The 17,077-nt window shown below is 36.5% G+C and overlaps 1 protein-coding gene across 3 annotated transcripts in view; it reads right to left on the bottom strand.

The window, feature by feature from the left end:
• The window catches only part of LOC128732532 (serine/threonine-protein kinase Warts-like), a 481,997-nt gene that overhangs the window by 160,846 nt on the left and 304,074 nt on the right, over window positions 1-17,077 (bottom strand). For all 3 annotated transcript variants that reach the window (XM_053825798.1, XM_053825799.1, XM_053825800.1), the window contains 2 exons: window positions 7,957-8,077; window positions 607-722 (listed from right to left, as the gene is read on the bottom strand). In XM_053825798.1, the coding sequence (XP_053681773.1) occupies window positions 607-722; window positions 7,957-8,077 (237 nt within the window). The remainder of the gene's footprint in view (window positions 1-606; window positions 723-7,956; window positions 8,078-17,077) is intronic.

Below are 17,077 nucleotides of genomic sequence, written 5' to 3' on the forward strand. Positions count from 1 at the left end.
ACTTACTGCTCGAGGGGTGCTCGTAGGATTACTCGTTGATTACATAAAATCTCAATATTTAGGGAACAAGACACAACACTAATAGTTCTTACAAAACGGATAGTTTACCTTTTAAACCGACCGGTTTCGGGAAATATGTTTCCCATCAACGTGATGTTGTCCAACTGATTATCTTGAAGAGATAGAGCATCAACATCCTTAACTTGGTCAAACTGAAGAACATAAAAAAAGTTTTTGTACATAAAAACTTTTTACATACTTCTCGTCAATTACCTGGTAGTCTGTTTTCTGTGCTAAGGGTACGCTTACCTTAACTATTTTCTCAAGAATGTAAGTAACCTACTGGTTTTTATTAAAAGAATGTCAAAACTACCTGTTCTTCCACTAGAACTAGGCCACAGGCCGAAAAAATAGATGCAATCGCATAATGATCCAAAAATACCCTCCCGTGCCCTATTACGTTAAAAGTAACTTGCATCAAAGTTGGTTATAATGCTAGATTTTCGTGCCTATGTCGGGAAAGTAGACAAAGACGGCCGCAGATGAAGCCATCTAGCGCCCTATATCAAAAGCCGATGGATTCAAAGATAGTTTTCGTTTACTTACCGTTTTTCTGATAGTATTTTGAGTCGTGCGTCCAACGAAATCCTGTACATAAGCCAAAGTCAGTGAGTTTTATATGACCTTTCCTATCAATCAACACATTATCCGGTTTAATGTCCCTATAAAATATGCAGATAGAAAGAAAATATAACGATATTTCAATTTTTATTACAGGTTTTCTATAAGTTTTCTGTAGAAATCAATCATTTCTGACCTAAAAAGAAAAAATATTTTTTGTGTCTACTTAAGTACATCATACTGTCCAAATATTTTTGCTAGTGGTGAAAAAATGGTTGAACAGTAGTTTGGGAAGTGCGTTTTAAATGAAGAAACTTTTCTGAAGGAACTATCTTAAGGTTTCGATGTTACTACTTATGTCTCACTTTTTTTTTAATCCGTCCCGCTGTGCGCCGCGACGTTACAACACAAGCTTAAATCAGTTGTAACTTAGGCTCTACTTAACTTATTTTCATTCTTTAGGCAAAAAAAGTTTTAAAAGTATATTTGAGTGCAAAGGGAATACGGATTATTAGATTGTCCAAATTTGCTGCGAAAGCGAAAAAGTACACCTTTTTCGTGACGTTACAACGCAAAAATGGCCCTTTTTCATCCACTTGTAATGCAAAGTAGCTGCAAAATTACATCCAAACTATTTTTGGAATGGATTCAGCATATATTCCTTTGAAAGTTGGTCGAAAACAAGTGATACTATAAAATGTTTTATCGCACTGTAGCAGCATTTAAAAAATATCACGAGAAATCATTTAATTCTTTAAATCTTATTTATTTTATATATATAATATATATCTTATATAACTTCCGAAAATGCCAAAATACTAGTAATGGCAGTTTTTTAAGGTTCAATTATTGCCCACTCATGGAAATACAACCAGAATCCGTTAATTGGGCCACGACTATCGAGTCGTGTTCGTTAATTGGGCGGACTGACAGTTTCCTGAGGGGTACGCAAATTATTTTTGTTTCTGATTTTAAAAACTTTCGTGACTCGGAATACATATTGCAAACCTGGTTAAGTTTAAAATTGGAGTAAAGGTACTAGTACACTGTTTGCTGAATCATCCAATATTTGATCTATTTCATCAAATAAATTTGAAAACCCGTGTACTGACCCAACCAAATATTCGAACAAATATTGTTTTTCAAAATGTCGCCGAGCTTTTCCAATAAAATTTGGCGGTTTGTAAAACAGTGTAATATGCCAATCAAATTAAATTTGTTTTCGCAACATTTTGCGCTGTTCGCCGGTTTGTTTGCTTGAAACTTATCAAAAAAGCTCACAATGTTTATTATTTGAACTGCTGTCAAAATAGAATTTGGTACAGGAAAAATTGTGCAGAAAGGAAGTTTTGCAAAGGAAATGACACTGGAATAAATCAGGACATTATTAAATCAATAGTGAAAAGTTAAAAAGATTATGAATAATGAGGAGATCATTTAATATACCTGTTTTTCGAACATGATTTGTTTAACGGGAAAATAGCAGTCATTAACTTTTCGTCGGAGAGCCCAATTTCGAAAGCAGTTTTTGGACTCAATAGCTGGGGTCTGGTTGTAAAAATATAAATACTGCCTTCTTCTTGCCAATCCACTATGAGATATCAGGCGGACAAAAATCAGAAAACTGACTTTCACTAATCCGCTTAATGAAATTTTCTATTGATAACAAACACTTCAATTAAGAAAAATCCAAAATAGGAAATCTCTAGTCGATGTTGTTTCTGAGATAGAGGCTGTCAAAGTTGAAAAACGATATGACATATACGCTTTTTGCCATTCAAACATGTTTACTTTCAAATCAATTTTTGAACACTATTTCCAAAATTAAATCTTATGTATTATATATCATTAGAAAGGTAATGAAATGAGCTTTCCGAAAAATAAATGGTTTAGACGGCTAAAGGAGAAATATGTCAAAATTTATTTGATTTTGTAACACGGGTAACGTCTCAGATCGAATTTTTGACATCAAATTTGACAAACAGTGTACTGGGCAAGACAAATATGTCTGTCAAATACCAAAATTTGCCCAAATTCTGACAGGAAGAAAATTTGACGATAAAGCAAACAGTGTACTGGTACCTTTACTCGTTGTCGCTCGTTCGGATCCAACTGAAGGAAAGTAATAGAAGACAGTAGACCTAGGAAAACAAAAATAAACCTAGACAGAGTTGATTTCTGCGGGGGCTGTGGTCTTGTTATTGGCTGTTATGTTTTATGGAAGAGTATAAAATTTCTCGAGGTCGATTAGTTTTCGAGTTACGCAAAAATTTCTGTTTTGTTTGTATGAGAGTTCTTATTCCCCTACCACAGGGGTGAGGGGTCTCAACCATCATAAAAAAAATTCTGCCTGCAAAATCCCCCACATGCCAAATTTTGTTCCATTTGCTTGATTAGTTCCAGAGTTATGAGGAAATTTTTATTTCATTTGTATGAGAACCCCCCTCCTAACAAGGGAACGGGTCGTAATTCATCATATAAAAAATTCTTGCCTCCAAGAACCTCAACATGCTAAATTTGGTTCCATTTGCTTGATTAGTTCTCGAGTTATGAGAAAATGTGTATTACATTTGTATAAGAGAAGTGGGAAGTGGTCATAATTCCCCTCCTAAAGAGGGAAGGGGTCTCAATTCACCATAGAAAAAAATTCTTGCCTCCAAAAATACCCACATGCCAAATTTGGTTCCATTTGCTTGATTAGTTCTGGAGTTATGAAGAAATTTGTATTTCATTTGTATGAGAGCCCCCCTCCTAAAATGAGGAGGAGTCCTAATTCACCATAGAAAAAATCTTGCCTCCCAAAACCTTCACATGCCGTTACGCGGATTATTTTACCAGTGGCCGGCAGCCATGGGTTTCGTTTCTATTTGCTGTTTGATGTAATTTTAATAAATCGCCTGATTGCATCACTTACCACAGTGAATCCAGATTTGATCATACCTTCTCATACTAACACAATCCTTCTTCCCGTGACATTCGTGGAGGTGCAGAGGTAAACTCGGCCTCATAACAGCGAATGTTGTACTAACAATCCTTTCCTTCCCTAACGATCACAAGGACGTGGCCGGCGCCGTTATTGATCTATATAAAGTTGTAGCTACTGAATTGTTGCACATTAAAGATAGTCAACTTTTCCGAAATGCTCTCTGTGTGGTTCCCTGTGCAACTTCATTAGATCAGATCAATCCCGGAGGTGCAACTATGATGTGTGTGGTCGTTTATGCTCATGCTCCCAAAACCTTCACATGCCTTCATATTTGCTTGATTAGTTCTCGAGTTATGAGAAAATTTGTATTTGTATAGGAGCCTCCCCTCCTAAAGGAGGGAGGGATCATAATTCCCCTCCTAAAGAGGGAAGGGGCTCAATGCACGATTAAAAAATTTCTTATCTCTAAAAATACCCATATGCCAAGTTTTAATCCATTTGCCTGATTAGTTCTCGAGTTATGCAGAAATTTGTGTTTCATTTGTATGTGAACCCTCCCTCTTAGTGGGGGGAGGGGTCTCCAACCATCATAAGAACCTTCCTCGGCCCCAAAAATTGAACTGTTGCTACAACTGTCCGGTACAAGAGTTTAATTTATTCCCAGTTATGATGAGACTCTGTATGAAACTGTGAAGAGGCGTCAAGAAATCGAAGAATGACTGAAGCTAGTTTGAAACTGAAGCGGTGCCGCTTCTGTAGAAACCGAAGCTTCACTGCTTCATTGTTGAGTGACGCTATGCAATTGAAGGTGACGTTGTAGGGCCCTGGTGAGAGGTTTCGCGCGCCACCTGAAACTCTCATAGAATTAACTTAAAGTCTCGCTCTACTCTCTTTTTTCTCAGCAGCTGTTCTAGTACTTCTTACTAAGAACAATGAAGAGCTGATATAAATAACGGCGGCAACGTCGCGAGGGGGATCCCGTTCGTGTTGAAAAATGTAGAGTTAAGGAGTGCGTATTCCGTTAGAGTTAGGTTAGCCATGTAGAAAGAGGAGATTTATGTGAAAGAGATGATTAGTTCTTTAGTATGGATTAGTTCTTTAGTATAGATCAGTTCGTTAAGAGTTAGTTTTATTAATTCCTTAGGCTTCGTGCACAAATTACGTAACGCACAGAGGGGAGAGGGGAGGTTGAGCTTGCGTTACTTTTTGTTGCGCAGGGGGGAGGGGGAGTCATGAGGAGAGTTACGTAACAAATTTATGAAATTAAAAAAAATTGCTGAACAAATCTGAGCAGGTAAAGACCATTTGAGCCCAACAAACTCTTTATAATTTTGACCTCAATTCTACTCTCGATCAACATTCTGTTCTAAACTCAGAACTTATGTTATATCCAGCGTTGCCAACCGGTTTTTACGAAAATCTGGAAAACGAGAAAAGTGTCTGGAAAAGTTTGGCTGCCATTTGCTCCAATGGAAGACATTGTTTGGAAAACGTCTTTTTTTGTCTGATTAGGCATCAAAAAGTCTGGAAAATCCAGACAAATCTGGAAGGTTGGCAACGCTGGTTATATCCACCCCATCGACATCTCTATATTGAGCTGCAGTAAACGTCAACGACAGCATGTCCGGGGCTCAAAATTTGACAGCGGGCCCAAATCAGACTGCTCGCAGATGAGTGAAACGCAGTGCTGACATGCTATCTCATTTTCACACACACGAGATGTTGGCGGCGAAAACATGGTTGTCTGCCGATGGGGTGGTTATATCATACAGTTTGATCAGAATTCAGAATTGACATTCCGATCAGAGTGGTTTTGTTAGGAATACAGAATTGATGCGTTTCTTGAGTTTATAAAAATAAAATAAATTAAATGAATTGTGCGTTTTTTTTTTCAATGGTAGGGGAAGGGGGGGGAGGTATAGTTAACGTTACGTAATTTTAAGGGGCGGTTATGCCAAGCGTTACTTATTGTTACATAGGGGAGGGAGGGGGTCAAAAAACTACAATTTTTGCGTTACGTAATTTGTGAACCACGCCTTACGGAAGTTTACTAGTTAGTTTTATGTTAGTGAATAGTGAAGTTGAAAATACAAAGCATATCGCTCACTCAATAGCGATTATAGCAAAAAGAAATGCAGTGCAGGTCATACAGCCGGGCGATATTACAATAGATCAACTATACTAGTCGCAGTAATGAGTCCACACATGAAAAAAAACTAGTTAGGAAGACTTTTTAGTCTTTAGACTAGAGCGTACAATGTACAAACACTATAAAGTAACTATGAAAAAGGATGAGTAATAGTTAGTTTTATCAATAAGTTTTAATTCGGGTTTAACTAATAAGTTTAACTAAGTTATAATTTGGGCTAGAAATTAAGCCTACTTTCAATATATCCGTATACGGAGATACAAGTGACAACAAGCAGTTTCAATGAATATACTACGACGTGTTCGTTTGCGGTATGCAATGATAGTTACCGTTAGTGATGTCTCGAAGCGCAAAACTAGGTCCATCCTAAAATCAATACTAGGTCCATTTAAGACCACATTTTCAAGGAATTTGAAGATTTTACTGGTTTTACTGAACTTTTAAATACCTAAATTGAAATTACACATATTTTAGCATCATTTTAAGAGTATTGTTTTGTTTCAAACCAGAAGGGTTCCGGGTAGTAACCCAAGTAACCAATAGTTCGAATAATGGTGTCTAACAAGGGTTAAATAGCTTTATGTACATCAATCTATAACTTGCTAAGCAGCGTCACTTTTAAGTAATTAACCGAACTTTCAAGCTGTCTTGGGTTCAATGCATAGAACGCTAAGCAGCTTCGAAATAAACTGTCAAAAACTAAGAAAAAACAAATTTAGCAGCACTTCTATGTTCTATTTTTATACTTCTACCTAACTTCTATATTCGTTGTATTTGCCTGCTGTTGGGTTTGAACCCGGGTGTTCCGCGTTGTAAACCTATACCGATCCACTGCGTCACCTTTGTTGTATACAAGCGATGTGAATTTTGCCAATGAGTTGTTCTTAAGTAAAAGTTCGTTTTAGAACTTGCAGCAGCTTTATGCAGCGCGAGTTAATTATAGAACATAAAGTTTGGAACCAGGCAATTAACTATAGTAGTGAGATACCGACAGCATATGCTACACAACACAACACAATAATGAAGAGCATTACATTCTAATTTATATTTGTAATTAGAAATGTGCGAGGATTAAATTTATTCAAGTGAAATAAAAATAAATAATCTCCAATAGTTTCAGGTTCTGCTGGTTTGATCACCAGAAATATAAACAAAAAAGCAGCACGCAGAACTTGCTACCACTAAAGTTACTTCAGAACTTCATGTAGCATCCTAATAGCTTTGAAGTATCTATGAAGTACTCGCAGCACTTCTTAAAGCATTTAGTTCCACGTATACTTGATATACACTACTAATCAGCAGGAAAGTTCCACGGAACTGAATTTGAACTAATTATGAACTTTCGAGTTCGCGTGTCAAGTAATATTCGAACTTTTGGTTGCTTGGGGATAGTTTGAAAATACTCTATGGTGACTGCCAAAACGCTAAAAAACAGCTAATTTTAAATACTCGACGATAAAGTGGTTTTGACTACAATTTTAATTTAGTTTAAGTATATTTACGTTCAGAAATGATTAAAGATAAACATAAAAGTAAAATACAGTACAAAGAAACGCGATTACTAATCAATATATAAGCAGTACAAAGACTTGATAGGTATATCTTAAAATTCTTATTTAAAAATAGGTCCACTCAAGATCAGAGTCCATTCAAAATCATTTATCCTATATAAAATAGAACGGTTTCGTCAATAAACTCAAGCAGTAACTTAGGACCGTCCGCGGTGGGCACTTCTTATTTGATCTGGGATCTGTGCGCAGATACCCCAGACACCAAAAGATAAATCCATTCTGCAGATTCTTAGTCAGCCTGCTAAAGTCGTCCGCTCGGTAATTATTATTATATTGGTGTAACGCCACCACAAGTGCGGCTAAGTGCAGTGTAGACGTGGAAGACAAGGCCCGTCTACCATAATTCGGCCCGCAGGACCTTCTTTCCATTTCCGGTTTTCCGAGTGATTTCTATACCTTTATACTATATATTTATATAGTAGAAAGGCAAAAAGGATGGGTCAAACACGAGATAACTTATTAAACTTTAATCGTTTCAAACTTCGTCGTTTTGGAATTTTCAATTCGTATAAGCCCACCAGCGCCAATCCATGGTATCGCAATTCATGTTAAATGATTCGCCTTTCGCGTTATCGAGAAAATAATATTTGAAATAAGGTAAAAAAATATGGTGTAAAAGGTACTATGCCCCTCAAGTCTTTCTGATCGAAACTTGGAACCAGTGATTTTTCAATGGAGTCTTCGCTTACCTGTGAATGAATCCCATTTTATGGACACTTTCTATAGCACATGTTAATTCTGCCACGTAGAATCTGGCCAAATCCTCTTCGAAAATACCTTTTTTAATTAAAAGCGACATCAAATCACCACCTGGAAACAAAAATAATATAAAATCGACTTTTTCTATTTGACGTTAAAGAAAGAAGGTTTATATCGAAGACCCCATTATTAACAAGACTGGCCCCTCTGTTATTTTTCCACATAAACGCTTCTATTTACGAAGGTGGTAAATCTTGCATGAGTGTTAGTAAGCTCTCCAAAATTCTGTATTAGAATTTGTTCGACTATGTTGGCAGGGCGGTATGAATATTCGACTATGTTGGTAGAGCGGCACCCACACAAATGCATCCAGGGACCACCTTGGCCGTCAGAGCGAGCTACCACTAGTGTCTCCCGAATATTGGCAGAGCTGCCAGTCGTCTTGTTATAGGGTCTTCGTTTATATCTTAATTTTAGTAATTACTGGCTTTACAAGAACATTTTAGATTAACCAGGTTAGTCTCATATAACCAGTGCTTACATACTAAGTATCGTTTCGTATTACATGCTAAGTATCGTTTCGTATCGTTTCGGTTATCTAGGAACATCGAATTGAATACCAAAAACTACAAGGTATACAGCCCTAAGGGTTGTACGAAAGGGTGACGTAGGACTGTGTCATATGATACTCATTACATTGATAACATGTTTTAATCGATGAAGTATAACTTTATGTCTGATCATTAGATCAAAGACTAATGCAAACTGCATTTATGGCATATGCATATTTGAGTATCTGTGACTATCATTGTTTGAGTGTTTATTTGTAAAAGAAAAGCGAAATATTCTGATTTAATTCTTCATTGAATCAATGGTGGTTTTGAAAAAAAACCCGATTTAATCCACCTAGTGGTGAAAGGAACCTTTGTTATGCGGTCTTACTTACTATTTGAGATAGAAATCGACACATCTTCGTAACATAATTCATCTATTGGTTATCGTTACGTAGTGCGTTGGTTTACATAATATTTGAATAATTTTTGAAAATTGAATAAGTTTACAAAATTTAAACAAAATAGAAACACTTTAAAATTTTGATAGATCCTTTTTTCGTGAAATTGCTGAGTAAGGATAAGTAAGTTGTTATTAATCTGAGTAAGTGCAAATAAAAGTAAGTTGTAAGAGAAAATCTTATGCTTTAGCATATACATTGTCTAGTAAAGGTCTAGTTTATAGGTTTTTGAACTATGCATAGTTTCCTGTAATGCCATTCTATTTGAATCACATCAATAGAGTTTTCTTGAATAATTTTCATCAATTTTTATTAACCTCGGCTACTCACGCTGTTGCATTTTATACAACACGTGTAGGTTTTTCAACGCCATATTGTTATAAAGTTACAAATCGTTGTTTAACAAACGTATATTCTTCAACAAACTTATTGTGAGCAAAATATCATAATTATTTAATCAATTAATAATTTAAATTGTTGGGAAATGTATGCAGCAAAACTATCAGCAAATGTAAAATGTTTAAAATTTATCCGTCTGCTGGTAGTCAAGTAATTCGGAGTCAAAATTAGGGTATTCTGTATAATCAAAGTTCTATAGTTCCTAAACAAGCAAACATACAGGTATACTATTTTCAGCAAAGTTGTGTATTTTTACTATTTGTACAATTTTGTAGTACATGAAAAAGTCATACAACAATTACAAAAAGAGCAAAAATAGAAAAACTGATTTTACAAATTCATATACAATAAATAAGATATTCCTGTCTTCGCGGCAGAGATATAAGGTTACTGTCTTTAGCAAAATGTCTTTAGCAAGCCGAGTCCCCGCTACAGTCAGCGAACTTATTCTCGTCGTTCTTTCGGAGTGTGCAAAGTAATAACCTACCACCTCCGTCTGAAGCGTATTTGAGTAGTTTGCCATCGTTTGATTTGCGCATGCCGCTTTTAAACTTTTCGCTAAATGAGGTATTGTTGAAGCTGCAGTCGATCGATGGATCTAAAGGCGCCGGACCTGACAACCTGCCACCGCTTTTCTTTAAAAACTGTGCAGCGACGCTCGCAGCTCCTTCAAGAATTATTTTTAACTTGTCCATGACGGAAGGAATTTTCCCGCGTGTGTGGAAGACTGCTGCAATTGCACCTATCCATAAAGCAGGTAGTGCCCTTGATGTCGCGAACTACCGTGGTATTTCGATCCTGAGCTGCCTGCCCAAAGTATTGGAAAGCCTTATCCACGACTCACTCTACCCAAAGGTTCATCACATCATTTCTGAATGGCAACATGGTTTCGTGAAAAAACGCTCGACGATCACCAATATGATGGCATATGTCTCTTCACTGAAAAGCGCACTTGAGAAGCGTCAACAAGTCGACGCGGTGTATGTTGATTTTGCTAAAGCCTTCGATAGGGTACCACACAATTTGATGATAGCGAAGCTTGGCAAAATCGGGTTTCCTGAATGGCTGACACGATGGTTACTATCATACCTTACCGGTCGTAGTGCATTTGTTCGCGTAAATGGAACTAGCTCTATTCCGTTTGAAATACTCTCTGGACTACCCCAAGGAAGCCACCTGGGGCCGCTGTTATTTGGTCTTTTTGTAAACGATTTATGCTCAACTATAAGGTCTCCTAAGTATATGTTTGCCGACGACCTAAAGTTTTTTCGAGTAGTTACATCGGCAACTGACTGTAGTTCCATACAATCCGACATCGACTTGCTGTTAAATTGGTGCTCGCTGAACGGGATGGACGTGAATGTTCAAAAATGCAACGTCATCTCATTTTGCAGAAATAGACGCATAATTTTGTTTGATTATAAAATGGAAACTGTCAGTATTACCCGAGTCAATTCTGTTAAAGATTTGGGCATTCTGTTGGACAGCAAATTATGTTTTGCTCAGCATGTTGCAGTTACTACCGCTAAGGCTTACGCTATGCTGGGCTTCATTAAAAGGAATACGCAGCAGTTCGACGATATCTATTGCCTGATGTCGCTCTACTGTGCGATCGTACGCAGCATTCTGGAATATGGTGTGCTTGTATGGGCACCTTACCATGCTGTCCATATCAACCAGATTGAACGAATCCAGCGTCACTTCATTCGATATGCTCTGCGAATGCTACCCTGGAATGATCCATTTCGTCTGCCTCCGTATGAACACCGATGTGCTCTTATACGCCTACCTACTTTGACCAACAGGAGAACTATGTTGCAACGCTTGTTTATATACGATCTTCTGGAAAGTAATATTGATAGCCCGGAGCTGCTAGGCCAAGTTCGGTTCAACGTACCACCTAGGCATACCCGACGAGCGGATTTCTTTAGACTGCCGTTACATCGTACTCTCTTCGCCCGAAGTAATCCAATTGACGCGTGTTCTCGTGAATTTAATATTGTGTCTGACTGTTATGATTTTAATGTAACTAGAAGTACCTTTAATCTTAGAATAAGTCTTTATTAAGAACTGTCTGTGCGACATAGTCGAAGACCAGTAAATAAATAAATAAATAAAAATTTCTTGTAATAATATGCTCTATAACTTTGCAGAACACATCAATGTGTTATATTGACAATGAAGAAAAATATTTTTACCTTTGTTATACTATAACAAAGGTTTAGGAATTGGTCGAAAAACACGAAATTCATCCGAGGCCCGGAGGGCCGAGCCAAATATACCAATCGACAGGGTTCGACGAACTGAGCAATGTCTGTGTGTGTGTGTGTGTATGTGTGTATGTATGTGCGGGGCGCAACTTTTCTATCGCCTGTTTCTCGGAGATGGCTGAACCGATTTGTTCGCTATTACTTTTGTTTGAAAGGTATTATTGCCTAGTATATCACTATTGAATTAGTTCGAGGTCCGACATTTCGTTTAAAAGTTATAAGTAAAAACGTGAAAATTACGTGACACGATTTTCTCCGGAACCGAATGGCCGATTTCAACGAGCTTGGTATCGAATGAAAGCTCTTGTTAACGCTAAATTTTTCGGGTAAATTTTATTGAAAACAAACAAGTAGTTTAAAAGTTATCCTAAAAAAACCTGTTTTGACAAGGTAATAATTATCGCCTGTTTCTTAGAGATGGCTAAACCGACTTAGGCGCTATTAGTCTCATTTGAAAGGTAACATAGCCTAATAGATCACTATTGATTTGTTTTTTGATTGGACGTTCAATTTGAAAGTTACGAGCAATTGAATACAACACATTAAAATGTATAATAATTTATAACCATTTCATCTAGGATGATTTATCTAGTTTGAATTATTTTGACATCAAATTAGAGATTTTAATGCTGCAAATATATCTGCAAAATTTCAGTAGAATTGGTTTTGCCGATCAAAAGATATTAACTCGCGCCAACTTTTGTAATACGAGTTATTCGCGCGCACAATGGCCCAAAGCCAAAAAGACATGCGCACTAGAGTTTTGACTGGGAAAACTTGGTTTTAGGTTTATGGAACCTTTGGAAGAATTTCTTGAAATTGAAAGTTCTATCGTCTGGTGCAATTTAAATTTTGATTAATCCCCCTAAAGTGGAATTAAAAATTTTTTTTCCTTCAGATTCAATATAACACATTGATGTATTCTGCAAAGTTTTAGAGTATATTATTACAAGAAATTTTGCTGAAGACAGTAACCGCCTATCTCTTCAGCGAAGCTAGAAAAATATTATTTATTGTATATGAATTAGTGAAATCAGTTTTTTATTTTAGCTCTTTTCGTAATTGTTGTTTAACTTTTTCATGTATTATTGTGCTTCCCGAGAAAATATTTCGTTTTTCAACTTTATATAGTTGTGCGCAAAGGTAAATCATGTATTATTGACAGAGTAAGCACGTGTAAGTTTTCTATGTTTATGCTCTTATTCTTTGCTTAGATAACATTTGTTTTGTTCTATTACGTACAGACTTACAAACAACACAGTTACAATGTCTTACGTTAACCGAAAATGATAAAATTTAAATGCTGATTGCGTTTGTAAAAAACTGGTCTATGTTTGAACGGACAAACACGAAGCAAGCTACCCTAGCATTCAGCTGATGAGCGAGAGAGAAATATTGTTGCTTTTCTCATCACTCTTGCGTTGACAGTTTCTTACGAGATTTCGTGTGAGTGTAAAAGAGATACTTTGACTGCGAGCAACCAGAACAGAGCTGCGCGCAACGGTTAGGCGCACAACTTAACCTACGAAAGAAAAATTTTAGATAATAATCGCAATACAAAGTTGCACAAATAGTAAAAATACACAACTTTGCCGAATATAGTATACCTCTATGTTTGCTTGTTTAGGAACTGTAGAACTTTGATTATAAAAATACCCTAATTTTGACCCCGAATTACTCGACTACCAACAGACGGATACATTTTAAACATTTTACATCATTGCTGATTGTTTTGATGCATACAGACACCATTTTTCCATATGAAGAAACGAGAGAAAATTCCAGGCCGATTCCAGTACACCTCATATGCTGATTGCTTCATTTCTGTGATGTCAGTTTATGCTGATCAATTTTCCCAACAATTTAAAGTATTAATGCATTGAATAATTATGACATTTTGCTCATAACAAGTTTATTGTAGAATATACGTTAGTTACACAAAGATTTGTAACTTTATAACAATATGGCTACACGTGTTATACAAAATACAACAGCGTGAGTAACCGAAGGTTAATAAAAATTGATGAAATTTATTCTAGAAAACTTTATTGGTGTGAATCAAATAGGCATTACAGGAAATTATGCATAGTTCAAAAATCTATAAACTAGACCTTTACTACGCAATGTATATGTTAAAGAATAATATTTGCTCTTACAACCTACTTTTACTTGCACTTACTCAAATTATTAACAACTTACTTATCCTTATTCAGCAATTTCATGAAAAAAGGATCTATCAAAATTTATAAGTGATCATATTTTGTTCAAATTTTGTAAACGTATTCAATTTTCAAAAATTTCATGTAAACCAACGCACTACGCAACGTTAACCATTAGATGGATTATACTCCCAAGACGTGTCGGTTTCTATCTCAAGTAGCAAGTAGGACCGTATAACAAAGGTTCCTTTCACCACTAGGTGGATTAAATCGGGTTTTTTAATTCACTTTTAAAGGGATTAATCAAAATTTAAATTGCACCAGACGATAAAGCTTTCAATTTCAAGAAACTCTTCCAAAGGTTCGATAAACCTAAAACCAAGTTTTCCCAGTCAAAACTCTAGTGCACACGTTTGGTTTGGTCCATTGTGCGCGCGAGTAACCGTGTTACAAAAGTTGGCGCGAGTGTTCGAGGGTTAATATCTTTTTACCGGTAAAACCAATTCTTATGAAATTTTGCATATATATTCGTAGTGTCAAAACCTCTCGTTTGATATTAAAATAATTGAAATTAGGTAAATTATCTTGGTTAAAATCATTATAAATTATTGTTAATTTTGGTGTGGTGTATACGGTTGCTCATAACTTTCAAATTAAACGTCCAATCAAAAAATCATTCAATAGTGATCTATTAGGATATATTATCTTTCAAATGAGACTAATAGCTCATAAATCGGTTTGGCCATCTGTGAGAAACAGGCGATAATTATTACCTTGTCGAAACAGGTTTTTTAAGCATAACTTTTAAACTACTTGTTTGTTTTCAATTAAAAATTCCTGAACAATTTAACTTTAATAAGGGCTTTCATTTGATACTAAGATCGTTGAAATAGGTCATGTAGTTCCGGAGAAACCCGTGTCACGTATTTTTCACATATTTGCTTATAACTTTTAAACGAAACGTCGTATCACGAAACAACTCAATAGTGATCTACTAGACAATAACACCTTCCAAACAAAAGTAATAGCGAACAATTCGGTTCAGCCATCTCTGAGAAACAGGCGATAGAAAAAATCATTACACACACACACACACACAGACATTGCTCAAATCGTCGAACCCTATCGATTGGTATATGTGACTTGGCCCTCCGGGCCTCGGATCAATTTCGTGTTTTTCGACCAATTTTTAAACCTTTGTTGTAGTATAACAAAGGTAAAACCGTCTGAAATTGTTTGGTGGCCCTGAAAAGAACTATGTTTGAGCTGATAGCGCTTCTTAAAAATCAGTACTATAATTACTGTTGCCAATATATAGATGGATGTCGCTATTCGGTCCTTTAGACTCTAGGATGATGGTTGCCCGCTAATACAGGAGTGATAGGAAATACCAAATCACTGTAAAGTAGAAATGGATTTGTTTTATCAAAATACTAACTGTCCGTCAGAGCGATCGTGCGATAAATGAGCAGACGGCGAACCTAGTGTGCTATTTTATAGTCACTGGCACTGCCGTTGCTACTTGTAAGCTAGTGTAGGTGTGGGAGAAACCAGATCGGCTGCTGCTGCTGCTCAAATAATTATCCGAATGGAACGTTAATCATTTAGAAAGTGTAGAAAAATCTTTCCATTCTTCAATTACTATAGCTCTTATAAGAACTGTTTAAGACCACAATGGCCTGCTGCTGAATTTGCTGCCCGTCAGTCGATCCGTTTCCATTTGCCTTCAGTGTTGGTTTGCGATAATGGCCATTGAAACTGCCGCCAAAATGCCATCGGGTATGCCTCGAATTGCCATTAATTGCCGCAAAAGTCCTTGGATTTGCATCCAATTGCCGGTGTTGTCGCCAAAATGCCATCGCTTTTACCTCCAATTGCTGTCGGTGCTGCCGCCAAATGCCGTTGGTTTCGCCACCAATAGCCGTCGATGATAAATACTGACCGTCCGTCAGTGCGATCGTGCGATAAATGAGCAGGCGGCGAACCAAGTGTACCATTTTATAGTCACTGGCACTGCCGCTGCTACTTGTAAGCTAGTGTAGGTGGTGGAGGAAATCATATCGGCTGCTGCTGCTTAAATGATTGTCCGAAAGGAAGGGGCGGTTTTATGCTTTAACAAAATTGTTTACTTTCAGGACATCAAACTGGACTAGGTTTGTCACAGTCTTAAGAAATCTTGTTAGGACGAGCGGACTTTCACTCTTTCTGACATAACTTCCAAGCACAGATATCAAATTAGTATATGTCATAAAGAATCTTCGACCTATTGGGACGAGAAGATTTTGTTGCTATTTTTTCTAAACATACAGTACCGCCATCCGAGGTGAGATTGTGCCACGGGGGTGAGATTGTGACAAAAACCAAAAATGTTTATTTGAGAAAGTTTATTATATCTATAGAAACTGGTGACCTAGATTCAAAATGATCATAAGCGTAGCATATTTATTCATAACTTAGAATGGTAAAAAGATAATATTAGCAAACTATTTAGCCTAAACAGGGTTTCAAAGTTCGCGATCAAAAATACTCGGAAATAACGCTTGTAAAAAATGTCCCGCATAAACCAACCCAAACAAGAAATCGCATCAACTTGCTATTTTGAAGGTATATAAACTAATCATTTACAATGTATTGAAAGGTTATTATCCGTTGGATAAGTTTTGATTTATAATATTTTTCGAAATAATTTTTTGAAATTTTTTTGAAATAACTTTTCTGAAAATTTGTACTTTTTCGAAAGTTTGTACTTTTTGAGCTTCACGGGGGTGAGATTGTGCCAAGCCATAATGATTGATCCAATTTTTGGATTTCACATACACGTATTTTGTTGTGTCAGTACACGTACATTCTTTACTATTAAGCACAATATTTTGACAGATTAGATTGCATCATCCATTTTGGAGCAAATAGCATCATAGGTCTGCTAAATAATTTAAACTAATTTTTACTTTTTCTCTGGAAATTTCAGATGCCTTGAATAAACACTCTAATATAAGATGAATATATTATACCGTGTATAAACTTCCAGTTTTAAGGAGGGGTGAGGGAGGTGGGATGGGCCACATGTTCTTCGGCCGCGGGTTATCGAACGAAGTACTGGTTACTTTTGTTAAATGATCAAATAGATATGCCCCCTTAGGATACACGCCCTTCATATATCTCCCCCTTGTTTACCCTAGCAACGCTACTAGCTATATAAAGGCTGTTCATTGACTATGAACTCATTTTTAATTATTTCAGACCTTCCCGGGTTATTTTCGTTCACACTTTT

Source organism: Sabethes cyaneus, chromosome 1, assembly GCF_943734655.1.
Source record: "Sabethes cyaneus chromosome 1, idSabCyanKW18_F2, whole genome shotgun sequence".
Lineage (NCBI taxonomy): Eukaryota > Metazoa > Arthropoda > Insecta > Diptera > Culicidae > Sabethes > Sabethes cyaneus.